At 46.0% G+C, this 19879-nt stretch overlaps 1 protein-coding gene across 4 annotated transcripts in view; it reads right to left on the minus strand.

Moving 5' to 3' along the window:
• LOC125328675 (unconventional myosin-X-like) overlaps positions 1-19879 on the minus strand; it is an 89180-nt gene that overhangs the window by 66772 nt on the left and 2529 nt on the right. For 2 of the 4 annotated variants that reach the window (XR_007204802.1, XM_048309700.1), the window contains exons 1-2: positions 8696-8818; positions 3101-3259 (exon numbers count right to left, since the gene is read on the minus strand). Coding sequence is in view for 3 of the 4 variants with exons in the window: in XM_048309700.1 (XP_048165657.1) it covers positions 3101-3259; positions 8696-8818 (282 nt within the window). In the remaining variant the exon portion in view is untranslated. Of the gene's footprint in view, positions 1-3100; positions 3260-8695; positions 8819-19879 lie in introns of those variants that run through there. The other 2 variants (XM_048309701.1, XM_048309702.1) reach the window with 2 other exon arrangements.

Consider the following 19879-nt stretch of genomic DNA (forward strand, 5'->3'; position numbering starts at 1 on the left):
AGCAGCTTAAATCATTTGGTAAACCAAATCAAAATTGACAGGTGAAGATGAAGCTCTGGATTTCAAGTCAAAACATTTCTATATTTTCTAAACATTTTATTTTGAAAATATTTATTTTGAAAATCTCACAGATCAAAAAAAGACGTAGCAAGATTTAAAATAAAATATCCAGAGCACAATACTGAATTTCAAATGTATCATTTTGTATAGTCAGAAGGAAATTAATGTTGCTTTTTGGGGCATGACTTTTTCGGTTCAGCCAACCAGCTCAAATCCAGTTATTCTCAGAGCTGAATCAGAGCAATGGTGCCACCTCTCTCCTAATGATGGCTTTGTAATATGGTCAACATCCAGCTTAAATCTTGCTCCTGGGTGCAGTGGCCTCCCTCACAGGGACATCTTGGACTGCTCTGCTCAAGGAAGACCCATTCTCAGCAGACATGACAAACTAAACACTTAGATTACTGCAGGAGGTGCCAAGCTTTGTGGTCAGGGACAACATCTAGCATTATATCCAAACCATGAACTACCTACAAGTCACCCAACAGATATAAAAGCATTTGAATGTATCTGTTGGAGAAGCTGTAAATTAAACACTTGGTGACAGGGAAGACTCATCAGACCAAATGAGATCTGGGGCTATAGCAATGCCAAGCTCTGAAGCCAGAAGCCAGACTGATAAGATGCTGTAGTCACCAAAATATTTAAAACTCATTTATTAAAGCAGCAGTCAGAGATCATCAGGGGGGAAAAAAAAGTCACCTAGGCCAAACTGCATTATCAGTATAAACAGGCTAGCATAGATTGAGTCCTGAGGACCCTCTGCCAGGAACCTTTGTGGGCAGAAATATAATTCACTGGTAATTAAAGCAGTAAGCAAGCAGATGATCTTTGGCCAGAGAGGTGGAGAGAGAGGAAAGCATTGAGTGAGAAAACGTGAATTGGGGAAAAAGCATTGTACAAGCAGTTGAGGAACAGGCATTGTCCAGAGACTATGAGACAGAGATGTCCATTGTAACTCTTCTCCCAGCATGTTTTCCTCTCAGATGTTTCAGTTTGCATTTTCCACTGTAATTCCACCTCTCACTAGGAACAAGAGCTCCTTTCCAGAGAACTCCTGGAAAGGCCTTTCCAGAACTTCTTCCAGTACAGCCATCTCTTTCAAAGGTGTTTCTAGGAAACTTTTCCACCACCCAGTTCCAGTCTCCTCATCACATGCATTCCCTTAGAGACAATTTCTATCCATAATTTTTAATAGCAGTAAAACCACATACATACCAGCTACTCTATCAGCAAAGTAATTGTCCCTACAGAACTCTCCAGAGCAGGACAAGCCACATGTGGCAGGTCTGCTTCTCAGGACAGTAGATCCTACTTGGATGGTTAGGCATGGCATTGCTCAGGACAACACAAAATTTGGCAGTACAGCCCCTGGCTCATTTATACATCACTCACATTATGTTGGGTCTACTTTTATTAAGGAATACAGGAATTGCAAGAATGAAGAGGGAAGATGCAGGCTGTTGCTGTGCTCACATAATTTCCTTCAACAGCTGCGTAGAGCTCAAATAGTATTTATCTGGAAAACAAAAGGTACTGTTGAGCTTGTCAGTATTGCTGTAGTAAATTAATTATGGGTGCCACACCAGTCTAGATAGACTGCTACCTACACTCCCTGATCAGAAAGAATCTCCTTTAAGAGCTCATGGTGGGGCTAACAATCCTACACTGAGGGGTTCTTCTCAGTGCTGAGCATGTTACAGAGGTCAGGCCCCTTCATACATCTCCAAAAATTTCAGACCCAAGGTGCACATCTGACATTCATGCACTATGCAAAGGCAAAAAACGAGGTGTAAAGGTGTTAAACCTTAACACCTTTATGCATGGATGGAGAAGTCACAGAACTAATGCTGAATAAGAGAAGGAATGACACATCAGAGCTAGAGGAAGGGCTTAAGGAGATAGGGCTGCTATGACACTGTCACACTGCTGGTGTTGTGGCATTTCTGGTACAAGGCACAGACTGAAAAGGAAGAGAATCCTGCATCGCATTTTAAGGTGTGAGGGAGAAGAAACAGGAGGAATATATCCAAATGGGTCAAAAGCTGCACAGATACATAGCATGTGTCAAACACAGGAAGAGAAGAGCACCAAAGATATGGGCCTTAAAAATAGCGTGTGCACGTGGGTGCTGTCACAGGGTCACAAGGCTGTGTCGATAGACAACAGGCAAGGGAGTCTACAGCAAAAACAAAAGAATTTACAGTCTCTGCATCCAGTGCAGGAGATGGTTCAGAAATAGGGTCACTTTACTGATAATTTACTGGAATACAGGTGTATATAGTTTGGTTGCCTTGATAACAGTTGCTATGCAACATAGGCAGAGATTTACATTTTTCCTGTCAGATTCTGAAAAACTCTGTGCACATAGCATGGACAAGCAAGGTAAGAGTAAAGCAAGGTAAGGCAGTCTTTGTAGTCTATCTTCCTTGTTCTCTCCAAGTCTCAGCAGAGCACTACCATCCCAGCACTTCAGAGATGTCTTGTCCCACGTGTGCTTTTCCTCCCAAGTCCCTTTCCTAACACTTGCCTCTTCCTGAGGGCCTGAGAGGGAAACCAGGACATGCTATGAGTATTTATCTGCACAAGGAGAGCAGAGTTAGCCAACAGGTTTGCATCCCTAGCTTTGTTAGGCAGTAGCTTCATCTGTCTGGATCAGGAGGGATACTCAGCAACAACCTGCATATGCTGCACTTTCCAGTCTGCTTGGCCCTATAAACCATGGAACAGCCATAATGGGGATCCTGGGGAATGTGACTGACAGCTCATCAAACATGGATGCTCATGGAGGATACAGAGCTGCGCAATTACCACAAAGCTTAGAGGTGAACATTCACATTTTGGAAGTTCTTCCATAGAGGCAAAGAGGCCCCTCTGATAGGGGTAGGATCTCAAAGGGATGATGGAGCTGGAAAGGCAGAAAATCCCCTCCAATTCCTATCCTCAAGAGACAAGGACAACATCAGTTGCCACTTCACATGCTAAGTGGCAGCCCTGAAGCTAAACAAAAACCATTAGGCCAAAAGGGATGAGCACTTACATAGATGTTACCCTGCTGGTAGCGCTGATGAAGGTTAAGCAGGATGGCAGCTTCATGCAGATCTCCCAGCATGGACATGTCTTCTACCCCATCAGCGCTGGTCTGGTGCATGGGTAAGACCTTTTCTCTGGAAAGGGAGGCCTTGGGGTACTGGAACACCTGGAAGGACGGGGAGAAGGACAAATAAGCTCATGACACCTGGGCACATGGTCTGATTTCCTACCAGAAATATGCACCTTTATACTTTGGCACTGGAAAAGGAAATGAATAAGACACAGATCTGCTCCGTTTTTATAGTCACCCTTCCGTTCCTACATACTTGAGTTCTCTGGCCAGAAACTATGCAGCACACTTCTTTTGCTACAGAGTCAATCTCTCACCTTCACTAGTGATGAGGACAAATCAACTCAAGGTTACTTAATTTCCCCTTAACAGGAGCAGGGCACCAGCCTGCAGCCGGTAGGCTAGACAGGTATTACACACTGCACTCATGACTGTGAATAATGATGGCAGCTGCTCCCAAGAGACCAGGAACAGTCTTTCACAAAAAACACAGGTGAGATCATGTCTCTGACTGTGGAGAAGTAGAGAAAAAGCTAATTCACATTCCAAGTTTGGCCCTACACTCTCTCCATAGAAGCAGCCAGAGAGCATCTGGAAGAGTTTGTCATCTCAAGAGCAAAGGAAAGCAAAGCACATGAGAAGCCAAATAAAGTAGTGACATTCTCTCTGTGTGATGACACGCATGTATGTGATGCAGCTTTCAAAATATTTGTACAGTGACACCTATTAACTTCTCTCGCTTCTCTGGGAAGTACTCATCTCTCTGTGCAGTTGCACTCATCTTGCCTCAGTTGCTGCATCCTTCTTCCTGCTAGAGCTTCCTCCTCCTCAGTAACCCACTCTCCGGTTATCAGGTCATCTCCTTCACCCCCTTTCAACACAGCTGAGATTATGTGACTGTTTCCCTCCACCACAGGCACATCCCAGCCGTCCTTTCCTCCTCCTCAAGCACGATGCTGGCATTTCACAAAAGTTATTTCAGTTGCTTCCCACTCTTGGATTCAACCATGTGCCATCTCCCACCCAGCATCCAAAGCTGTGCTAGATGGTAAGATGCAAGAGAGACAGATGGGAGACTTCATATAGGCATCCTGGAGAAGGAAACTGGTCCACAGTAACCCCTCCAAAGAAACTTGTGCTTTTCCCCCTCTCCTGGGGCTCTGGTCTCTACCTCATTCCATCCTTGCTTGTAGCCCTCCTGGGTACCAGCAAGAAGCTGATGGGCTCCATAGAGAACAAACTATAACCTATAGCATTGATCTAACTGGTTTCTCCTGCCCGCTTTCCTGGAGTGCTCAGGCTGCCGTCACTGCTGGGGAGAGGCCATCCCTGCAGCTGCAGGCTGCAGACAGAATGAGGTCACCCAGCCCCCTCCAGCAGCCACCCCTGCGAGTCCCTTGCAGGGTGCTCACAGCTGCAGCACACTGCAGGTACCCAGGGATCACCCCTTCAGGGCTCTGAGCCTGCACCCCACCAGTGCAGGGCATCAAGAACCCAGCACAGCATCCTTACAAGATCACCACGATGCACAACCGTAAGAGCAGCTCTGTTCCTGGAGGGAGCTGAGGAGGAGAAGCTGGCTCAGTCCCCCAGGTGTGTTCCGCCAGTCACACCTGTGTGGCAAGGACTTGGTCTCTTCCACTGGCAGACTCCTTCACAGCCTACTTTTTTCACCAGCCAAGAGGCTTTTGAAATTACACAGTTCATGTTCATGAACAGTGTAAAACAAAGCCCAGTCCAGCAAACAGGCTCTCTCCAGGCCTCTCCACACCAGTTCTGCTCCTGGGTATCAGAGAGGTGTGACTGCCAGCAGCAGGACCCCCACTCTGCAAGCACGGCCCTAGAAAAAAACCTTTTTTTTCTTCTTCAGAGCGGAGACCTCAGGCACTTTCACAGGAGAACTGAGGGAGCAGAAAGGGAGAGTGGGACAACTAAATTCAGGAGAGAGTACAAGCTGCAGATGCACAACATGAACTGGACTATCAGGAACAAAATCAGTACAGCACTTTCAAACCAGAAAGCAGCAAATAACCCTGGCTCTCTCTTGCCCGCTGACTTATACAAATCTTGGAAGAGGACAAGGAAAAAACCATATGATGTGATCGTTCCTTATATCTGCCTGGTACTTACTCGTTTACTACTGCTCTGTCAGCACTTGCAGCCATTTGGGCCAGAAGAGAAACATTAAGAAAACATTTAGACAAAAAGCTGAGTGGACAAGCGTCCTAAAATATATCAAGCAGCTGGCAGCACCTGTGCCAAGAGGCTGCTATACATGAAGAGTGATGGGTCAGAGCTTGTTTCCTTGTTCCTGTAGACAACATGGGAGAAAATGGAACCCTGAAGAGGAACAGGGGTCCTAAATGAACAAGTAAATGATTAGTAGGGCTTAGATAGTCACCTGTTACACCTGTCTTGAGCCACTTGATTGGTGTTATTCAGTCATCCCTCCCTAAAAACCGTCTGGTCCAATATCCATAAAGAGTTAAGCACATGCTCTGGCAGGACAGCAACAAAGGTCAGGTACCCTCTAAACAGAAACACTGCAGAGGTGAAATGTACTCCCTGGAGGAGCAGTGTGACACAACACTGCCATCCCAGCAGAGACCAAGTTGTCACCTACCCATCCCTGAGGCTGAGGAGGTTCATCTAATGCACATCACTGCATGCCTAGGCAGCTCACCCTCCCTGAGGCAGAGGCTGGGGCCTCCAGCCCCACTGAGGTTTGGGAGGTGATGGCTCTGTGCCTCTGGAAGGCACTAGTGACATGTGGGAGGGTTTTCAGGTCTTCCCTGGCACTGGAAGAAAGCTGGCTTTTAATTTGTCCTCTGCTCTGCAGGGAAGACAGTAGTTTTTCCAGTGTCTGTATCACCAATACGCTGCAAGGATTAGCCATGCTCCTGGACACAGACACATATCCCAGGACTGCCAAAGTGACTTTCTTCAAGGAGCTCAGAGGTTTGAGACAGAAACAGGATGATGCTCCACCCTCAGAGTCCCAGTGAGGAAGCTTTTGTTACCCCACTGCTCACTCCTGGACGCTTCCAGCAATCTGCCAGGAGAGGAATGTCAAAGATTCTTCCCCATCATCCTGTTCCAGGAAGGGTATGCCAGGCTGATGTTCAACACTACTGAGCTGAATAGGATAGCTGATTTTTCCTGAAGCAAGTAAGAACTCAGGCAAACTGATCTCTCAGCAAAGTTGCCCCTGGAATATCCCCTTTTTAACAAGCTAATACATAAACCACAAAGTTACAGGTGTTAATAAGCAGATCTTTATTACTTGGGAAGGAAAACAATCAGCTTTCAGTCTAACAGGCACCTCACAAAACAGCCAGAGATTTCTACTTTCTCACCAGTGACATACTAAATTTACCTCAGATTTAGCCCAAAATGAGACCAAAATGGCCATTACTCTCTCCAAGGCCCTGCAATGGTCAGGAATAAAGAAAAATCTGGCCAACAAACAAGCAAAGATGAGGCTTGCCAGCCCTGCTCACCGGGCTCAGCAAGGGAGAAATTATTCCTTCTCAAACTCAATTCCATCCATTGGTGCCATCCTGAGCACATAAGCAAAGCTCCCACCTGGCATCCAAGTTATATTTATTCATAAAGCATTTGGCTGTTTTGTCTGGATCATGGTTTCCAATCTTGTGTTTCATAAGCATTGGCTCGTCCTCTCCTCCCAGGAAGTCCCATTTCTGATGATTTATTGCCTGAGGTGTTTTTAAGGAAGTGAAAACAAATGACAAAAGCTCTGAAACATGACTGGACTTCTTACCTCAGAGCTGCAAGAGCTGCAGGGATGCTGGGCCACAGCAAACATGAGGACACTAGATTTGGGGGTCCTAAAAATCAGAGGGATCAACTGGCCCATCCAACCCAAAGTGAAGACATTTATCAGAGTTTTCACCTAGGGTAGGACTGCCAGTCCCTCATACAGCTATGAAGCAATGAATGTGGCAGGTGAGAGAAGCACCCGGGACAGCTCTTGTGGGTGGCACTGAGTAAATAAAGTCCTTTAATGATCACCATGTGCTTTTACTGCAGAAGCCATAAAGCACATGCTCCTCCAGCCTAGGGGTTTCTTGTTGCATGGAAGAAAAAAAACCCAAACCCAGGTTTTTTTTTTTTTTAATACCTGTAAGCCACCCAGCATTATCCTGAGCATATCTTCCAGCATACAGGACACAGGCTGGAGGTGGGTGCACCCACACAGATGGCTCCAAATTGGGATTTCCGGTGTCCTTTTAGAGGTGCCAGGTGGGTTTGAAAGATTTTGCAAGGCACAGCAGCACGTCAGAAGAGACAGAACTGGCAGAGTCCCAGAAGTACTCACCATTTGCTGCCCCTCTGGAGGTTGCTGCGTTACCTGTGATCCCTTAAAATGTGTTAGTGATATCCAGCGCTCGCAAAACAAGTCAACTTCTCAAGAGGGATTTGAGAGACTAAAGTAACCAGATGAAAAATCTCTGTTTGCTAGGGGAATTTATATCTCTGAGAAACAAATGAGGCTCTTTATAAAACAATGATGACTTGAAATTTAGGCCTTTCAAGGCAAGACTGAAAAGTACATCAGTCCTACCACTGACTCCGAAAACTGGAGTCCTAAATCCCCTTTCCCCCTGTGCCCTCCTTTGTTTGCCAGGTAAGAGGCTGAAAAAAACCTGTACAAAAAAAAATTTTTCTGCAACAAAGCAGCCACCTGCAGGGCTCATTCACCAGAACAGCTGAGCAGGTCTAATTGCTCACTGCTGGAGGGCACAGTCCTGCCCATTTCCCCATCCTCCTCCCAGCACAGGCACCAGTCTGACTCACCAAGAACCTCCGTGAAGGCGTGGATAGTTTTCCCCAGGTTAGCCAGGCAAGCTGACTCACTGAGGACTTGGATGATCCTCAGAGGTCCCTTCCTACCAATATTATTCCATAAGCACTGCAGCAGCTGCACCAGGGAACCACAAGGAGCACAGAGCTGGAAATCCAGAGGGAAAGAAGCTTGTTCCTATCACTGTCAGGGAGCTCTGCTGAGCTTGGCTGCCTTGTTGAGCTGTCCTGTGCATTGCTGCTGCCTTTACACACAGATTGGCACAGGGAGCCCACTGCCACGTGCCCCTGGCCCCAAGGGCTGACAGCAAAAGCTGCTGGAACTGCTGGTGGTGAGCACAACCACCCTTAGAGTGGCACAGCTTTCACGTCCTGGCAGGAAGGGCTGCTTGGTTGGTGGAGCTACCTCCTTCCAGGAGCATTTAGCCAATAGGTGGTTTTGCTAGGCTGTTAATGCAACCGCTTCAAAGATGGCACAAGGGAAACAAAGAAAAGTGAGGTAGGCAGAGAAATGAAGAGAACAAAAAGAACAATCTTCTCTTTTTAACATTTGTTAGACCTTTGGCATAGTTTGTAACAGAGCCAGGTCACTTTTCAGAGAGAATTTCAGCATTTCCATTGATAAATTTCAACATGATGGTCATGCAAAACCAAAAAGTCCATCTTAAAACTTGGCATAGGCTACAAACTCATGCAAACTTCACTTACCATGCCATAATCTGAGGTGAAGAGAACATTTCCATTGGCACAAAAGCCAACGGTGCATGGCTGCAGCTGGTCCTGCTCCCGCAGCCATACCCTGGCACCCTGCAAAAACCAGAAGATACCCATTAGAAAGAACTGGAGCCTGCAAGATCTGCACAAGGGGTGCAAACACCCAAGGAAAGCTGGGGGAAGCTACAGTATTCAGAGGCTACTTCTAAGCTACAGCTGCTTAAAATATTTAAGTAAGTCCTACTTACATTTTCAGAGAAACGGGTTTTGGTTTTTTTAATGTAACATGAGCGGAAGAAAAATCAGTTTTAATGAGCTTCATGCGGAAACCAAAGTCAGGAAACAACAATTTTTATAGAAAGTGTCATGGAAAGATACCAACACATAGAATAGCTGGTTTGACTGTCTAAATATTTTAAAACTTGAAATAGCTGGTCATTAAAAGTCATGCTATAATAATAATAGAAAATACAAATAAAGCATGTTTACAATTTCATACACCCACGCATCATTGTAAGTCAAAATGCTTCCAGAAATCACCAGCAAACAGCTAAGAGGATTTCACAGAGCTTGTTTGCAAACTCTGGCAAGAGTTTCCTTTGGTAAATGGCATGACATGAGTGTTTCTCTGATGTATATATACACTAATGTATACATGATGGCCTGATGTCTGATGTATGTATGCACTGGTGTTTATATATGTTTATATATATGATGTTTCACATACATTACAACATCTTAAACTGCTCCGTGTGTCTCAAGACAAAACCAGATTTCTGGTAGCACACATGCAGGGATCTGCAGGACAGGTAGCTCTCATAGCTCGCCTACCAAAATAGTAGGGAAAACAAGTTTGTTGGATTGGCCTCTTCTGCCCTGTCTGCCTGTGGGACCTGGTACAAGGGAAAGAGCAGGAGCATGAAGGCAGATCAGAACAAGCATGACTTGCAGTTGCAGAGTTAGGCATGAAGTCACACCACATTTCAGCTATTGCAAACTAATCATTTCCATGTCTTCCCACATAAATCACATAAACTCTGCTTAGGTAAATATTGAGAAAACTCCAAAGTGCTCAGCTGTTGAGTAACATTAGGGCCATCCTGCCTTTCATTGATTCATAGACTGACTTTCTTCCTAATTTTTTTATGTCCTTAAGTTATTGATCGTGAGCTTTAAGCCCTTCCTACCCTCTTAATCCCATCAGCACCATTAGCTCTTTGCTTATAGGCCTAATATGTTTGAAGAAATGGAATAGTGTTCCTATATTACATTATACAAAATGTGGAACACTAATTCTATTTTTAATGATTTGTTTTTAGTTTAGGTGGGTTTTTTTAAACTACTTAAGTCACTTTAAACACTTTAGTACCCTGGACTTTCCTTACAATAGGAGATACATCTCTCGGCCAACCTCCAGTCCTCCCAATAAAAGAACTGGGTTTAATGACATTAAAAAGATGTACATAATTCTAGCTTTACTGCTGTGCTCTGGTCTAGAGTGTGCACATCAAGCAGATTAATCTCCCCTCACCAAGTGAATGAAAAGCACCATTGCATCTGATCAGCACCTAAACCCATGGATGCTCTGCAAAGATCATCCTCGTGGCCAGTGAACAATAGCAATAGAAAAAAATGTAATGTTACAGATTTGAGATCCCAGAGAGCTGGTATGAACAATACATCACATACAGATTTTGAGGAACTATAAATAGGATTTGTTACATCCTCTTATGTTTTCCGAAACTCTTGATGCTTGAAACAGTGTCCTAAGGCATCTGGGCAAGACATTGCTGTTGAGAAATCATCAGCATTCCCAAATCACATTCTGACTATTCTGCGTAAATAGATGAACAGCAACACGTGTTAAAAGACTTTTTTGCCACTTTCACCAAAGACTCCTACTACCACCAAGGTAGAAAGCAGAGTCAGAAAACAGGAAGGTTGTGTCTCCAAACAGTGGGATGAAAGAAAGCCTTTTATAAAACACTTCGTGTAAACATCCCCGACAGCACATTTCAATGCCTTCAGACACCAGTAACCCAGGATGGCAGAGATGAGAGCCTGAGGCAAGTGCAGTTTAATCAGGAGACAAGCCTGCACCCTGCCATGCACACTGCGCCCCAACACCACGGCATGCACACCCTGCATATGGGAGTGTGCCACGATCGCAGCACCCGACATGGTCTGTCCCTGAAGACCAGGCAGGTCCAGGTTACACAGACTTCCATTCCCTGAGCTCAGAAATTAACTTGGAGCTACAGGCAGCTGATAATCTGACACAGAAGAGAAAATCCATGAGCATGAACACTGTTATTTAATAGGTACCATTTAGAAGGGAAAAGAGGGGAGAGAGGCAATGGGATTACTCAGCTATCTTCAACACATAGAAATGATTTAAAAGTCCAGACTGATCCAGACCCCTTTCCCAGCAGAAGTCCACATGCAAAAGCATTAACAAATACTCCTCCAAGGATACATAGGTCTTTTGTACACCACCACACAAACTTATGGCAGGCCCTTCTGTGTATTGCTAAGGAGTAGAAGGCAACATGCTGAAACTCCCAGGCACTGTGGTATTTCAGCTGCCCAGAATGACTTACTTCAGTTTACTTTGATGTTGTAGCTGTTTGTACAACAGCAATTACCTCTGCACAGCAGAAAAACTGCACCCAGTTATGCTGTTTCCAAAAGGAATATTGTGCTGAGACAGCCAGAAAAGGAACCACAGAGCAAATAATTATTGTAACTTCTGCCCAGCATAGCCATAGCCCCCGTTTCCTGAAAGGCAGAGTTTGTTTTAGTGCATCTCCTTCCACCAGCCCTTTTTCCTAAATATGAAATTCCCCAAGGAGCCTTGACTAAATACAGGAGCAGATGGCAACACCAAAGAGACTGCCCTCACTTTGTTCCCCTCTTCCCCAATGCCACACATGTCATTGATCAGTTGAAAGGATTAAATTGAGCAGAAAACTTCCCAAAACTGCCAGGCAGCAAGGCTGAACTTCCATAGGAGAAGCAAGGTCAGTAGGACTGAGCCCTGCCCAGCAGTGACATGCCAGCTCTGGGAGGCTCCAGTTCCCACAGGCACCACAGATGATGGGAAAACCCTGCTCTTCTAGGACAAGAGTAAAAACCCTTCAACTTCCATTCTATATAGATAGAGATATATAGATATATATAGATATAGAAGGTCTCACCCTCACCCAGAGACAAAACAGTTCAACAAAATGAAGCAACAAGCACTTGCTTGTTGGAGAGAACACCTTAAAAACAGAGGAGGAACAGCAGTGATGATTTTGTGTAACCACTTTCCATCAAATAAAGCTGGCTGAATAGTGATCATACAGTTAACTCAAGCCCCATACATAATGAGCTCATCCCCTCCCAATTATTCTTTTACTAGGAGTTTATTAGGTTGGTCTATTGCTTTGGTTTTAAAGGGAACAACAGCAGGAACTGAAAGGAACAATATAATAGTAATGTACCAGTTCCTATATCAAGGGTAAGTCACTCAGATGTTAAACAAACTCTGAGACCAACATCCTCATTCCTATGGCCTCAGTAACAATCTGTCCATGAACTTGCCTTGCCACAAAGTGCACAGCAAAGCACAACCCTGAAAACTGATCCCATACCATGGGGCTGTAATTTAGAAAATAAAGTTGCTTGCATACAGAGAGTAGCGTTTCATCAGTACTGGCCCACTGTCACACCATGATGCCTTCCACTGTGGACAGCAAACTCTAAGATGTCATTTCTCAGTTCAAATAACACATGGCACTTTGGGATCCTAGACTCAGAAATAAGTAACATTTCCTGCTATTCATGATACCAAAAAATCCATTGAAACCACAGATTTATTTGGCCTTCTATGACATTTTTTTTAGAGTGACTGAAACCAGAAGTTCTCCCTTGCATTCGCATGCCTGTATCTCATCTCAGCAGATGCAGTATGGTGTGCCAGCAGGGAAAGAATAAGGGCAGAGAGGCAGAGAGGCAGCACACAGCCCTTACTGCAGCAGCAAAGCATCCATGCATTAGTGTGTAGCCAGCAGCTACACCCTCCTCATCAGTTATCCAGCAACTGAAGGACGCAAGGTAAGCTCCAGAGGACAAGACACAAAACTCTGTACCTGCAGGTGCCTTGGCCTCTCCAGGGCCTCCCAGCCCAGCAGGAGACACATTCAGGGACTGACATGAGAAAACACTCCACAACTGTACCACGCTTCAGAAACAAGTCTTCACATTCTGTTCTCCTTACTCGTGTGCTCTGGACTACCCTTGAACTTTCACGTTTTCCCAGGATGTCCTCTGTCTTCTGGAAACTGCTTCTTCCCAGGTACAAGCAGGAATGAGCTGCCCCAGCTGAGCTTCAGGACACAGCAGTGCTGCCTCTCTCTGAGTGCACTCACATCCCATTCCTCCTTATGCACAACCCTACACAACTCCCGGGAGTACCATGCTCAGGAGGGGCTAAACCAAGATGGCTGCATCTATTTCCCAGGGGTTACTGAGAGAGGAAAAGTGTTTTTGGTTGGAAGACACTTTTCAGTTTATGAAATGAGAACACAGTTGTCTGCTTTTTCCAGTACAGGATGTTTTTACTGTTTTCTTTGTGAATGAACTTGGCTGCCTCAGCCTCCAGATCTACCTACAAACACAATACTACAAGAGGCTCTTACAGTGCCTTCCTTGATTTGGGTAACTGTATCCAGTCAGCCATTCTGCAAGCAGCAGGGATGTCTCAAATTTGTACACCCCTGCACTGAGAGTCTGAGACCAAAATCTCTGTGGGTGCTACAAGTTTTCAACTGTAAGTACTATATACATAACTTACCTTTGTCCTCCTAGCACACTGAGGCTGTTCAGTGGGTATTGGGCATCCAAGCCTTGTGTTTCTCCTGGCGATGGATCCATATGCTCCTAGGCTTAGAAAAGGCTCTCCTAGCAGCACAGTGCTGAGCCAGCTCTTTTCCCAGCCTCAGTGGGCTTTGTGGTTGAAAAACCACGAGGCAGAGACTGGGCTAGAAAGGCCCTTGCAACTCAGACAAAGCCAGAATCAGGTTTCAATAAATGCACTTTTCAACAGATTGATCTGGATGATCATGAATAAGTGATAGGACAAATATAAAGAGCCTTAGCTAATGGATGTAAGATTGGTGGGGAGGGGGAGTCCCTGGCAGCCTAGACCCATATGGTAAGGAATGCAACTTTGCTGTTTTTCTGATGGCAGGCTGAAATGAACCCATGGGTTGTATCTGATCAGCAAAACTGGGACCAGCTGCTGGAAAGGAGAGGGAGCCCAGGAGGCCACAGGTAAGAGAGACAGAAGCAATAACAGCCAACATGCAGTAGCTGGGAAGAGGGACAATTCCTACAATAGTGGTAGGTGTAACAGAAACAAAAGTCTGCTTCTTGTAAGGCAGGAGGATGACACACTGCAGAGCAAAAAGGGACTGGATTGTACCTGTCTGGTCCCACAATTCCCACACAGCAGCTCACTGAGCTCAGGCAGCCCGCCCCTGCAAGCTAGCAGGGCTCACAGAGCTGGGCACAAACTGCAGCCATGGGTCCTGCTGCTCCAGAGCTGCAGCCTCGGCTGAGCCCGTGACTCATTCTAGCTCTGCCAATTAGCAGCCCCATTCCTCACTCATTAAGGAGCAGAGCCCTCAGTCTGCCAGCAGCTTTGCAGAATAGCAGTATCAGGAAAAGGTTTGTGCATTTTAAATAATCTAAGAGCAGTTTGTCACTTTCTGGTCACTGATGTATGTGCACTGCTTCCTACTCCCCTTTTGCCTCCCCCTCCCATCTGTTCTGTTCCTGTCTCCTCCCCCAGTTTGGCTGCTGCACAGCTTCTCTTCTCGCTCTCCAGAACATCTCCCAACTTCAAATATCTCCCAGGAAATGCCTGGTCCATGGAGGTAATTCTTAATCTTCTCAAAGAAGCAACTACACACTGCAGCAACCACACCAACTGCTTGTCATGGGAATGGAGGGAATGAGCCCCCAGCTGTTTTCCCATACTTCAGAGCTGCCCTTTGCCATGAGCAAAAGGTGCACAGAAAGGAGGTAGGTGTGAATCCTTCCGGGCTTCACTGTACATTCTCTCCAAGCTCAGTTTAAGATGAGCTGCCCCCTGCAATTCCACCATGGGCAGTGGAGTCACTCTCCTTCTCAGGTGAAGTAATAGTCCAACAGAGTTTGCAACCAGCTGAGAAATTCTCACCATTCTTGAAAATGCATACTGAATTTCATTATGTTCATAAAAGTAAATACCACTTCCATGCCTTCATAACAAGCTCTTCCCTACCTAAAACTTTAATTAGGAACTGAATTAAAATGAGATGTTCCTTAAGCACATTAGTCACATGGATACCTACAGATGTCTATTCCCTGTCACATCACAGCAACACTGGCTTTCCTACATCTCCTCTATAGCCCTGAAAGAAAGGAGGTAACATGGCATGTGCTAGAGCCCAGCCTGGCCCTAGCAAAACTTTCCCTGACCAACTTGCAGCTCCAAACTGAGCAAGTAAAAAGGTATTCCTATCCTGCTCTCAACTTGGACAGTGCTTCTCAAAGAAGCCTCTCCCTCTTGCCACCAGGAATATAGTGAGGCAGCTTCCTTGCAGCTCCCTCCCTCTCTCAAATTCAGCCAACGTCTTCAAGGGTGAGGCTGGGCTGATGGACAGTTGAGAAGTCTTCAAGGTCCACAGAATAGAGCTCAGGGCCTCAGGAAGCCACAAGGACACAGTGGTCTGTCACCGAGCAGCCACAGTGCCAAACGTTTTGTAAAAATCTCGGACAAGAGCCCTGAAAGAGTATTTCTTCTGCAATGTTTATTATGCATAATTTGGGATTATGTCCAAGACCTTTTTGCATCTTGCCACATCCTTGTTGTCAATAATTTCCTGCTTTGTGGAGTTCCACCTTCCACTCACACATTACACAGAACTGTACGCTTTTAAACCAGTCTCATCACTGTGAAGCAGAAAATCCCTTCTTCTTGCGGTCAGAGGTAAAGGCACAGCGGAGTTCAATCCACCTTCTCTGTCTCATCCATTATTTTCTGCTCTTTTGCCATGTCTCCCCCTATTTGTCATTTCACTAATAAAGTAATCTCAGGTTTTTTAAACTCTTCATGTGAGACATTTTCCTGATGTTTGCTCGTCCTCAGTGTCCTTCCCTCAAACACCACACAGAAAGCAAGTGGAGTCTGAGAAGCCCTGGGAGAATACAGAGGTTTGGCTCTCAGCTGTTTCATCTTAAGGATACTCTGGCTTCAACTGTTGTCCAGTGCCCATTAACATGCAGAAAGAAGTCTAGTCAAAAAGACTTCTTCTTCCTTAGCATCCAAGCATACGAGACAAATAAGACTGTGATTGACTCTCATGGCACTGCCCATGTAGAACACTATTTCAGTAAAAGTCAGCTTTTGAGGAGCAAACAGCAGCAAAGGGATCTCAAAGCTGTTTTCATGAATGGGGAAAATCACTAATAATTGCGGGATTTTCCAACAAATGTCTGCAGTGACAGGGTCCGTACTATTTTGTATTCTCATCAAGGACCTAAAATCTAAAGTAGTACTGACAGTACTAGCAGATGCCAACATCTAGTAGATAAGTAAGTACCCACAAGGATGCAACCATCAGAGCAGTGTGGATTCCACAGCCCCTTGTTAGAACAAAACAGGATTAAAGTACAGCCAAACCAAAAGGTCATGTCAGGAGAGAAGGAATGCAAGGAGCACTTCAAACACAGGAATGTCTTCTGGAAAGTCACAGACCCAAAGAGGATTGCGAATTGCTGAGCAGAAGCTCCCAGGACATTTGGTTGCAACAAGAGCTGATGCATGTCTGGGATGTATAAACAGGAGTAAGGAAGTTTACTGCTTACTTATGCTTTGAGGTGTGAGAAAGAAGCCTTCCAGAGACAACATAAAAGCCTCAGTCATTTTTGCTATTCAGAAAGATCCCTTGTAGTGCAAAAATATTTGTGAAGATGTTAATGTCATTATGTAGATTTGCCAGAGCGAGGGCTGACCTATCTAGCCCAGACAGTGATAGTGGGGGGATTAGAGCAGCATGTGGCCCACCATGGGCTGCAGACCTCACCTCTGTCCCTGCATCCTCAACTGACTCAACCCTGCTGGGAGGACAGGGCAGCCAGCAGCACTGAGACCCCTCTCTGCTACCTGCTGGCTCACTTTTGCCAGCAACGCAGAGACAACCCAGTGCCAGAGAACAATTTTTTTGCAGACAGAGAAGTTATTTGGGACAAAGTGACTCTCATGAAGCAGAAGAAAAGTAGGACCTGAAAATGGATGGATCTGCCAGACACTTTAGAAATGAAGCAGGGTTTATTTTAAAACAAGGTTGTGTAACCACTTGAAGAAACCACAAAAAGCGGGGGATCCTCCAGAAATAAGAAGCCCTTCTAGAAAATGTGATTCAGCCAAATCTTCATCATTGGCTCAAGATGCAAGTAACAGGAATAAACAGGACTAATACACCCACCTCATCCTAACCCTAATTTCCACCTTCTCATCAAATACACTGGTGACTGGATCTATGAGAGGCTCCACCACCAGTTCAGTTGCTGTGATAATTACTGCACTTGTATGACAGGACCTCTCAGTCCCCTGGGCACTGTGCCAAGTGATGCATAGCAGACAGGCCTTCCATAGGTGTTTTTCCTGGGACTTGGCTCTACAGCACTGCTGAACTGTGGGTGATCTCAGATGGAAATGAGGAGGCAGAACTGCGGAGTTTAGGGTAACTGGAGGATAACCAGGAAACCCAGACTCTCACAAGTTTCAGTCTTAATGATCACATTTAGATAGTTCACATATTCTCCTTAAAGCAAAATGGGAAAAAGAAATTGCAAAACATCTGTGATTATTATGTTAAATGTAAGTGTGGCAAGAAGTGAAACCAGAGCAGAACAAGGTGGTTTTGGAGGCCACGATGGGGCAGCTGCAGGCTGGCCCAGGGCAACCTGGCTTCCCTTCATGTGGGGGTTCTCATTGAGAGCCTGTGCCAGCCCACCCTCTTGCTGCTGATGGGATCTGACAAGGTCACAGCTCATGCAGCCTGGCTCCAGATGAATGCCCTAAGGAGGGAGCTAGCAAGACTCCTTCTCTTCCGCCAGACACTGTTTCATGTCATCTTTGGCACAAGAGCTTTCTTCCTTGCAACTGCTGCTCCAAAACAGGGCAGTCAAACCCTTTTGTCTTATATTGCCTCTTTATCACTCTGAATGGTTATGGGGAGATGCAGCTTGGATGGAGAATTCTGTGTGGAGTATCCATGCTACACTAGCTGCATGGATATCTTCAAGGACAGTGGCACTTGCCTTTAGCTGCACTACACAGGCTAATTAAACAGAGAGGGGTTGCTCTTTGCTATTGACACAGAGAGCATTACATATACAAGATGTATGTAACAGTCAGCATTTCTCTGTCTCTTCTTCATCTCTACAGGTCCTCTTCCTGAGAGGTCACAATATTCTCAGTAGAGTGAGAGGAGATGGTCAGGGAAGCTGGAAAAGCACGTGTTCCTGAGAAATGGAAAGGCTCGGTGGGAATACTGCTTCAAAGAGCAGCCTCACTGCTAAAGAAGATGATGTTCTATATACCTTTTCTTTCCAGGATGGCATTTTCCTAAGCCAGTGGTTGTTAACACATGGACATTCAGCTTACTGTTATCTGTAAAGACAGCACATCACTCATGGTCAGCATCAGCCAAGTCAGCTGAACCATTCCTCTCATCTCAGACAAGAGTCTCTGGGTAGATTGTCCCGGATATCTGGCCATGCTCCTCTCTCACAGGAACTCCTCCTTCTTTCTCCCAATAGCAGGGAGCATGAGAAGGGCAAATCAAGCTGTTGAGAAACCTAATCCAGCCATGTACAAACCCTTCCCACCCAGCACAACCTGGGCTCCCTGGGGACACGGGTCTCTGGATGATGCATCCAGGCAGCTTCAACAGAGAGCCCAAAGCTGGTGAGAATCGCCTGTGCAACCAAAAATCAGACCAGTCCTTTACCTGCTGTACCCATGAATCAGGCAGGCTCCACACTGCAAAGATGCATTCACAGTCAGGTCCTCTCAGTTGTTCTCCTTACCCATGTTCCCTGCCTGCAAATATTTATGCACATGACTTTACGCTGGGACTAAGAAGCCATTAGATGCCCAAAGGACAGCAAATTCAGCTGAGTGTCTTGTGGCCAGTAAAGGGGCACACTCTGCAGACTCCCTGATGGCTTTGTGGAGTAGTCAGGCACTTCCCACTTGCATCAAGTAGTCAGCAGTCAGTGCAAAGCTGCCAGAGCAAAAGAAACCTGGCAGAGGTACTTGCTCCCCACCTCAGTTTGGGGCCAAGAAAGCAGCTCAGGTGCATGCATGGTGGCAACTCCAGCAGCCTTAGTACTGCTCCACAGCCTTGACTCTGAGGCTCCCTCCTGGTCTGTGTGTATCTCCAGGAGAAATGGATCATCTCCCTATCTCCATGGCAGATGTCCCAGGCCACAAAGAAGAGCAGGGCTGTGGCCAGGGAAGGATGGGGAACATAGGGAACAGTAAGTGAAGACCATGACAGCTGTAGAGAGGATGGTTCCAATCACCACAGCCATGCAGGACACGAAAACAGAATTCCCCCGCCTTTCTGTCCCCATATCAGAAAGCTTAAGAATTTCAGGGGATTTATTTTACAACACAGATGAAAAGCTTTGGATTTCGCCATAAGAGCAAGGAGGAAAACTGTTTAACGCTTAAAATGCCAGCATTTCTAGGCCAGTGGCACATGAGAAGGAGAAGAGCATCTGTGACTCCACTGGATGCTGCTGCTCAGTGCAGACTGACAATGGGACCATGCAAAGTGGTCACTCCAACTGCAGTGCAGAAGGACAGGATGGGAGAAGTATCTCCTTTAGCCCTGGCCATGACATTCCTGCTCCTTAGGGGGGAATTGGAGAGCGAGTCACATCCTCTGTGTCACCCCACATCCTGCCCACACTCCAGACATACAGGGAGACCGTCATCTGTCACCATGCCACAGCCCCGGCCTCCAGGGCCCCTCCTCCCTGCTTGGGCACAGGACTCACTGCAGCAGCCAAGCAAGGAGATGGCGGAGCACACACACACAGCCTCAGCTCCTCCGCTCACACCCGGCTGCAGCA

The sequence above is a fragment of the Corvus hawaiiensis genome, chromosome 7 (genome assembly GCF_020740725.1).
Source record: "Corvus hawaiiensis isolate bCorHaw1 chromosome 7, bCorHaw1.pri.cur, whole genome shotgun sequence".
Classification (NCBI taxonomy): domain Eukaryota; kingdom Metazoa; phylum Chordata; class Aves; order Passeriformes; family Corvidae; genus Corvus; species Corvus hawaiiensis.